Genomic DNA, 9607 nt, shown 5'->3' on the forward strand with positions numbered 1-9607 from the left:
CCATCTCTTTTTGCTTCTGCCTGTCCTTTGTGGGAAACCGTATTCCATTTATTAAAAGCTTGATGAATATGTTTGGTTCCTTTGAGCCATACGCAGCCAAGTGTGAAGCAGCGGGAATGAGAATTAGCAGCTCTAAGTCTTGGTTGTCACTGGTATTCTTGTATTTATGTTTATGTTTTCTGTATGTTGGGATCTCTAAACTTATTTTAATGTGCTTAATGAATTAAACTGAAACTGTGAAGTAGCATGCAAGTAAATTATTCTGTTGCTTTTATGAATTTTTTCCCTAAACAAAAAAACACCCTTGTCGATGGTGAATGCAGAAGCAGTGTTGTGATTTTCCACAAAGGAGGGATTTTACATGCAGAAAACTATGTGACAAAAACAATGACCAATGTGATTATCAGATGCCGTACTTACAGCATACAAATAATGTACCTCCAGTGGTTTTCTACCATTAAGTAGCCCATTATAACAAATGCATTTGCTATGTTGTTAATTGCTGTAGTTAATTTGTAGTTCACTGTTAATAAGAAAGCATTGAAGAAGACAGCTCTTTGATGTATCTCTAAAAAGAGTGAATCTAATTGTTCTGTGTGTAAACACTTATGATAATAAATGAGTAACATAAATTATTTTAGCTGAAATATGGAATGCAAAAGTCATAATTGAATATCTCCCCATTACAGATGAACAGCTCGATGCAACCATTTCTATACACAAACAATATTCATTGTCACCAAGCTATTATGCAAATATGCATTACAATCGATAAGTGATGTCAAATGATGGTATTTTTTCCATATATCATTCGTGCAGTACATTTCTTGATAATAAAACATCAAATAAAAACTCATCTGTATGCTCTACGTATCTCTTTGTGTTTGCTTTCCAGGAGTCAGACTCTTTAATAATATTAATTAATGAGCCAAGCAAAACAAATGTATTTGTAGAGGAATGTAACAACACAGCACACATAAAAATCTTTGCAGTTTTCCCTCTTTGACTTCGTTTAAAAATGTGAAATTTTGCAACTAATTGGAAATTTGAAGCTCTGAAAGAGCAGCTATAAACAGACAGACAGATGCAAGCAGCAAGGAGTTCCACAAGTGCAGATAGTAGTAAGAGTGGAGAAAGAACAGAGAGTAGACTCACCCCTCCTGGTGGTCCTGGTAGGCAGAATAAATCCTCCTGGAGGTTTTCCTGATACTCTTGTGTCTCCTGGCTGCAGACAGAGACCTGCTGCTCCCATCTAGAGACTCAGACACTGTACTCATGCTGTATCTACTCAGAGAATGTGCACGATTGTGTGTGAATAATCTGTGCTTGTGTAGGTCAGGGTGAGAGCTCTACTTGAGCACCTGTGCTAGAGCTATCTGCTGCTCTAGCTCAACACTACAGCAGTACAGGCTGAAACTCACTCACTCAGCTGGCCAGTCACAGTCTGCACTGACTGCTTAAAGTGACAGTAACAAAGAGATTTGAATACTAAGACCAAACATATACCACCTTTCTGCTGATGAATAATTTTTGAAAAGTTCTTAATTTGACAGATGTTCAAAATTCTAATTCATTTGTTTTATTACTACTATAATATAATAACAAATTCACTTGGATTCACTTGGATGAGTGACGAAACGTTTCTCCCACAAAACGCTACGTCCAGATGAACAGATTCAACTTTTGGAGATTTACTTTCCTGGATGATTGAGAATGCATCAAGACATAATAACAAATATATAGTTATAATCAATCATTGCTGTAACTTATTAGTTAATTGCTGATCAACTATAAAGTTGATTGCTCATTATTTTTATTCTTGGACTCCACTAAGGTACCTTTACAATATTTACAGTTCAGGACCTTGGTGCAGATCCTCAGTTCATCCTCTGCACTGAAAAAAAGGGATTGGCCAGCTCTTGGATTTATGTAAGCAACTTGCGTGTATTTAACACAATTGCCTCATGCTTTAAAGTTAAGTGTAACTATATAGTGTAGAAACTACATGATATGCAGAGAGGCTAGATTAAATTGTTCATATCATGTTCGAGTGAAGTAAGTCAATAACTTTCAGTCTCGTACGCTTTGGATCGTGGTTTCAGGAAGGCATCCATCTCAGTCAAATCGAGCAAATTGGGTGGTTGTTACATTAAAAAAGTCTAACTTGTAATTTAAACACAATAATATCATGTTTCTATAAACGTAATTAAATCATGAAGGATCTGTATGAAATCCAACAACTTGTTCTTGTTGAGATGACATGATACAATCTAGTAAGAGTGGTTAGTTGCTGAACTCATGAAATTCACAAGATCGCACGAGATGTCAAACTGCAGGAAAATCACTGGAGTTATAAGAGGCAGACAATTACACACACACCACGTGTATGCTATTGCTATTTATTGTGGTTTAACCTGTCAAGGACAAAAATGTACAAAAAAATTCTGCATCAAGCCTTGAAATCATAGCTTTCCTACTTTTGGTAAGTCTGGATTGGTGGCATGGTGGTTAGTGCTGTTGCTTCACAGTAAAAAGATCCTGGGTTCAAATCCACAGTATGGCTAGTTTGCACTGGTTTCTCTCTGGGTATTCTGGTTTCTTCCCACAGTTAAAAGTCATGCAGTTGTCAGAGTTAGGTTAATTGGTGATTCTAAATTACCTGTCAATGTAAGTGCAAATGGTTGTTTGTGATAGACTTATGAGTTGTCCAGGGTGTACCCTGCCTATCACTTCAGGGTTATTTTCCAGCCCTCCTGCAGCCAGGATAAAGATAGGAGGATGGTAGTTGTTGTACATCCATTCAATTTTTATGGTAACCAGGATCTAGACTTTGTTGAACATTATCTAATATGAAGAGAACATGTAGTATTTAAGTGACCAAATAGTATTGGGGTAAAAGTTATTGAATAGTGTTGAAATAAAATGACAAAATTGTGAAGGATTAAAATATTCCAAGAGCTCAACTTACTTCTTCTAAACATGTTTCAATCGCGTTTTATGAACACAAAATGCACAGGTTTATTGACTATGAAAAAGTTGTGCTGATTGAACTCAATTGTTTAAGTTTCTGCCAAAGCAAAACATTTGTGTGCAACCGATGTCCACTATTGAATCAAGTAAATCCAACATGGCCTTTTTTTCAGTGTGTCTAAAGAAAGTTGTTTTAACTCCTCCCCTTTAAGGCAACATTCTTCTGATTGGTTGCCTTTCAGAATCTAAATGCTTGAACAGTAACCAGGTGTTGCTGCTGTGTTTGTAGCAGGACATCCTGTTCCATGGAAAAATGAGAAATGCAGACCTGTAAGCGGTTAAAAACATCTGTGTAACACAGGCCTTGAAGCTATCTGGAGTTTTGCATTACTGTAAGTTGCCAGCACAGTCTCAAGAGCACCTAGGAGATTCCAGGAGACAGGCATACTCTTGAAGGACCAGACAGGTCTGTAGATGGTTGTTAAGCCATTATCAATAAAGGCATCTGCTTCTTTGTGCAAGAAGAAACAGGATGAGGACTGCTAGAGCCCTACAAAATGACCTTGAACAGGCCTCTGGTATGAATGCCTTTGACCAAACAGAGAAACAGAAAAAACTGTGAGTGAGCCAAGCAAGAGGGTAGCCTGAGGGTCTGACATCCTATGTGTATGATTATACCGAATCCAGACCCACACCAGACAGTTGGTATTTGACATGTTTTTATAAGGATGCACTCCAATCATGATTTTGATGCATCACAGTGAGTAAGTGAAAAAAGCACACCGTCTTTAAATTTCAAGTTATTATATGAATCAGGACATAATAATAATAATCTGATCTTTAGCATGTCCTAAAATTATGCAACCTAGATGAACAAAAACACACGACATATTAGGAATACCTTCTTAGGAATTCAGAGGGTATGCAGCAGCCAGGTGCTGGTTATCAAATATACTTGATTAATTGATCATCACCAAGTGGCACTCTTCTTCTCTATACAACATGCCCCATTCACCTATTAACATCCAGTCATACAAACAGTTTTTTCAGTGCTTTCTGTCTAACATTCACACACAGTCACATTTTGGATGCATCAGAGATCAACTTGACATTAGTATTTTGCCCAAGGATATTTGGCATGCAGATAGGAGGAGCCAAGGATCAAACCCTACCCTTCCGATTAGTAGATGACCTGCTCCAACTTGTGAGCTACAGAACTCCCTTTAAGACATTAAACAAGGGCTGTAGTCTCAAAAACCTCTGCTTTTATAGAAGTAGTCTCAAAGTTTATTACAGTACAATAAGCAAAAGACTAAACAAATATGACTTGATTGCCAAGAGAAAGTCTCTTTTATCTAAAAAGAACATGGTAGTACCGCTTAGGTTTGCAAAAGTGCATCTGAACAAACCAAAAGACAATGGAACAATGTCATTTGGACAGACACGACCAAAGTGTAGCTGGCCGTAATGCACAGTGCCATATTTGGTGAAAAACACCTCATACCAACTATCAGTTACAGTGGTGTAAATACCTGATGGTGATGATTTGAGGCTGTTTAGCAGCTACAGCACCTTACAGTCAGTGAAGTCCTCTGTATACCAAAGTATTCTATAATCAAATGTGAGGCCATTTGTCATTCAGCTGAAGCCTGGTCAAAATTGGGTTATGCAATAGGACAATGATCTGAAGTACATCAGCAAATACACCAGCATGATAGCTGAAAAACAACAGAATCAAGATGTTACAGTGGCCCAGTCAAAGAGCCACTGTTTGACTGGGCATTCATCAGACCTTAGGACAGGGGTAGGCAACTCCAGGCCTCGAGTGCCAGTGTCCTGCAAGTTTTAGATGTGTCCTTGATCCAAAACAGCGGATTCAAATGGCTAAATTACCTCCCCAACATGTCTTGAAGTTCTCCAGAGGCCTGGGAATGAACTAATCATTTGGTGTGTGGACACAGGGTGATATCTAAAACCTGCAGGACACCGGCACTCGAGGCCTGGAGTTGCCCACCCCTGCCTTTGGAGAGCTGAGCATAAATGAACTTAAGTAAAGCTGTAAAGAAGAGTGGGTCAAAATTGATCCACAATGATTTAGAAAATTGATCATATCATACATGACTATTTAAAGTCCCTTCAACTAAACATAGTAGCAGAAAGAATATAAAATGTTACTACTAAAAAGTTAGTCGACTTTTTTTCTTTTTATCATGACTTAGTTCTTATATATCACTTTTTCATTTAGGTACTCAAAGCACTTCACAACATGCCTCATTGAAACGAGTTTGAATTGAGTTTTCTGTCTAACCTGGGGTCCTCTATCTTGCCCAAGGACACTTTGGCATGCAAACTGGGCAGTAGGGATCGAATCACAGGTGAAGGAAAAAAAAATGTGACTTAAGCATTTCTCTTGGCTTTAATTGACCCGAGCAGTGGATTAACTTTTACACTTGTATTCAATTTTTTTGAACAGCAGTAATAAAGTAATTTGCTTCATTTTCAGTTGGCTCCTCGTTCTGGCAGATGTCTTGCTTAATTACTGACTCTCTAACTAGACACTGTGGAGTATTTTAGAACAGTGTGAAACTCTCACAGAGGACAAATCGCAGTTTCTAAGCACAGAAAAAAACTTGCATATTCAACTTAATAAGATTTTGTGAAAGCAGTGAGAATGTACTATTGCACCAGCCTTTCTGCCTGTCTTAAAAAAAAATGTAGTGTTTTATTACAGTGTGCAAATGTCACCATGAAGGCTCATTACACACACAGACATACACTACCAGTCAAAAGAACACCCCAATTTGTCCAACTATTTATTGCAATTCAAGTCATTCAAGTACAATAAATAGCTTGAAATTGTACAAAGGTAGGTAAACTGCTAGAGGTTAAAAAGGGGGAGGTTAACAGAAAATGAAAAATAATATACATTTCAGAATTATACAAAAAGACCTTCTCCAGGGAACAAAACATGGGTTAACAATTTAAAGCTGTTCTGCAGCAATGGCAGTTCATCAAGCCTTGAAAGCTGGTGCTACTAATTCCTACAGGTGTTCCAACTTTTCTGGATTACTTACAATTCCCTCTGTCTGCATAAAAGCAGTGTTGGAATACACTGTGGTAACATACCCTCGTCAGCATCACTTGAAGCATATTGTACTGCAGAAAGTAGTGTGTTGCTACAAAAATAGCGAGACAAAGGCGATTGACAATGGAACTGCTTGATAATAGATGATCATAACACTTAAAAATGTAGGTCTGTCCTACAGAGAAATTTCAAAGAAAGTCAAGCTGTCAGTGAGTACAGTTTCCTTCACCATAAAAAGGCACTCAGAAACAAACTGTGACAGGAAGAAGTCTGCAGACCCAAAGCCACAACTGAATCGGAGGACAGGTTTCAGAGAGTTAACAGCTTGTGTGATAGGCCGCTCACAGGACAACAGCTTCAAGCAGCTTAATAGTGGTCGTAGTAAGAAAGTCTCAGTTTCAACTGTGAAAAGAAGACTTTGAGCTGCATGTTTGACAGGACAAGTTGCAGCAAGAAAGCCATTGGTAAGACTTCAGAATAAGACAAAGAGGCTTGCCTGGGCCATGAAACACCACCACTGGACTACTGAAGACTGGAAGAAGGTATTATGGGCTCATCAATCAAAATTTGAAATCTTCAGTTCATCACGTAGGATCTTTGTACACCATCAAGTAGGTGAAAGGATGGTTCCACAGTGTGTGGCATCAACTGTCAAACACGGAGGAGGAAGTGTGATGGTCTGGGGCTGTTTGCTGGATTCAGAGTGAGAGGCACCCTGAACCAAAACAGCTACCACACCATTCTGCAGTGCCATTCAATACCCTCTGGTATACACCTACAACAAGACAACCCAAAACATAAGTCCAAGCTATGTCAGAACAACCTCAGGAAAATAGAACAAGATGGTAAGCTTGAAAACATGGAGTGTCCAGCACAGTCTCCAGACTTAAACCCTATCGAGCTGGTTTGGGATGAACTGGACAGAAGAATGAAAGGTCCACATTTATGGGAAGTTATGCAACAGATATGGGAAGAACTTTCTGAAGAATATTGGATTTCTATTTTAGAAAGAATGCCACAGGTGTGTTCAGCTGTTATATCTGCCAAAGGTGGCTACACTGATGAGTCAAAAGTTGAGAATACATTCTGGTCTATAAGTCGATTCCATGATTTCTTTTTTAACTCCCATTGGTTATTTGGACTATGCTTTCATTTCAGAGTGCAATGAGATGTTAAACTGCATAATTTTCAACAAAAATTAGAAAAATTGGGGTGTTCTAAAACTTTTGACCGGTACAATATTGAGCTTCATGACATCGTCACCTGAAATGGTTTTCCAACAGTCTTGAAGAAGTTCCCAGAGATGCTGAGCACTTGTTGGCCCTTTCACCTTCACTCTGTCGTCTATCTCCTCCTTAACCATCCAGACTTGGTTTAGGTTAGGTGACTGTGGAGGCCAGGGCATCTGGCACAGCACTCCATCACTCTCCCTCTTGGTCAAATAGCCCTTATGCAGCCTGGAGGTGTGTTTGGGGTTATTGTCCTGTTGAGAAATAAATGATGGCCAAACCTAATGCAAACTGGATGGAATGGCTTGACACTGAAGGATGCTGTGGTAGCCCTGCTGGTTCAGTGTGCCTACAATTTTGAATAAATCTCCAACAGTGTCACCAGCAAAGCACCCCCACACCATCACACCTTCTCCATGCTTCACAGTGTGGTTCGTAGCTCTTCTGTGATTAAAAAGTTAGTGGATTTGCTTCTCTTGATTTTGAGAAGGAGCTCATGACTGTATGAGCATTGTGAAAAACAAGAAAAAGAGCAAAGACGGGAACACTGTTTTGTCAGGACAGGGAGCAGCTTCTATATGTGTAGAAGGAGACTGAAGAGCCTCCGGGCCAGAACTAGCAGACTGTAAGACAGTTTCGTCCATCAGGCATTTTATTTTATTTTATTCCTTTTGTATCTTTATATTTTTAGTGTACACTGAGGGCCATGGGAGCATTGCAATTTCAAATTCCTGTGTATGACTGTACATATGGTCTTTGACAATAAAGCTGACTTTGACTCTGACTTGACTTTGATTCCAGTAGGAAGAGTTGAGCAGCATCAGGCCCTGACATGATTCACTTCTACTGGCTAAAGAAGATGACTCCACTCCATTTGTGCATGGCAGCACACATGAACCAGCTGCTAGTGGACAAGACCCACCCAGAATGGCTAACTGAAAATCAGACAGTCCTGATCCCCCATGAGCCCCAGGAGGGACCGGTCCCATCCAACTACCGACCAATAACCTGCCTTAGTATAATATGGAAGTTCTCTGTCAGCCATCATAGCAGCAAGGATGAACAGGCACAGGGTTCAATACATGAGCAAAGCCCAGAAAGGAATTGGCAGAAACATCAGAAGGGCAAAACACAAGCTCTTCATAGACAGAGCAGTGGCCCAAGACCTTAAGACCAGCCTGACAACCTGTGAACCACCTGGATTGACTACAAGAAGGCCTAAGAAATATCTCAAACATGGATCGTGGAATGTCTAGCAATTTACATGACCAAAAGGATGATAAGAGCCATCCATCCATCCATCTTCTTCGGTTTATCCGGGGTCAGGTTGCAGAGGCAGTAGCCTAAGCAGAGAAGCCCAGACCTTCCTCTCCCCAGCCATTTCCTCTACCTTGGGAAGACCAGTGCTTTCCCAGGCCAGCCATTTCCGCCGCTTGTATTCGCGATATCGTTCTTTCGGTCACTACCCACCATTTGATTTACGTCCCTACCATAGGTGAGGGTAGGAACGTAGATCAAATGGTAAATTGAGAGCTTCACTTTTACACTCAGCTCTCTCTTCAGAACGACCAACCCCAATTGGAGGTGCTGATTCACATTCCCACTGCTTCACATAGTGGTGAAGTAGTATGCTTCGAAGCATTATCTCATGCTTTTTTTCTTACTACTTTTCTCTTCCCATCAGTCTGGTACAAATTCATCATGGTTTCATTTATCCAAAGACCATATCACCCTATTAGAGCACTTCGCTCTCGCACTGCAGGCCTACTTGTTGTTCCTAGAGTATTTAAAAGTAGAATGGGAGGCAGAGCCTTCAGCTTTCAGGCCCCTCTTCTGTGGAACCAGCTTCCAGTTTGGATTCGGGAGACAGACACTATCTCTACTTTTAAGATCATGTTTCAAACTTTCCTTTTCGCTAAAGCATATAGTTAGGGCTGGATCAGGTGAGCCTGAATCCTCCCTTAGTTATGCTGCAATAGGTGTAGGGTGCTGGGGGATTCCCATGATGCATTGAGTTTTTCTTCTTCAGGCACGTTTCTCACTCAACATGTGTTAATAGACCTCTCTGAACTGAATCATACTTGTTATTAATCTCTGGCTCTCTTCCACAGCATGTCTTTTGTCCTGTCTTGCTTCTCGCCCACACCAATCGGTCGTGGCAGATGGCCCCGCCCCTCTCTGAGCCTGGTTCTGTTGGAGGTTTCTTGTTGTTAAAGAGGAGTTTTTCCTTCCCACTGTCACCAAAGTGCTTGCTCATATGATTGTTGGATTTTTCTCTGTCTGTATTATTTTAGGTTCTACCTGACAATATAAAGCGCCTTGA

The 9607-nt window shown here is 40.1% G+C and overlaps 1 protein-coding gene across 1 annotated transcript in view; it reads right to left on the reverse strand.

Moving 5' to 3' along the window:
- tmc3 (transmembrane channel like 3) overlaps window positions 1–1377 on the reverse strand; it is a 34015-nt gene extending 32638 nt beyond the window's left edge. Inside the window, exon 1 of the mRNA XM_025911058.1 lies at window positions 1156–1377. Within this exon, the coding sequence (XP_025766843.1) occupies window positions 1156–1277 (122 nt within the window). The 5' untranslated portion in view covers window positions 1278–1377. The remainder of the gene's footprint in view (window positions 1–1155) is intronic.
- Window positions 1378–9607: the final 8230 nt, after the last annotated feature.

Source organism: Oreochromis niloticus, linkage group LG1 (assembly GCF_001858045.2).
Source record: "Oreochromis niloticus isolate F11D_XX linkage group LG1, O_niloticus_UMD_NMBU, whole genome shotgun sequence".
Classification (NCBI taxonomy): domain Eukaryota; kingdom Metazoa; phylum Chordata; class Actinopteri; order Cichliformes; family Cichlidae; genus Oreochromis; species Oreochromis niloticus.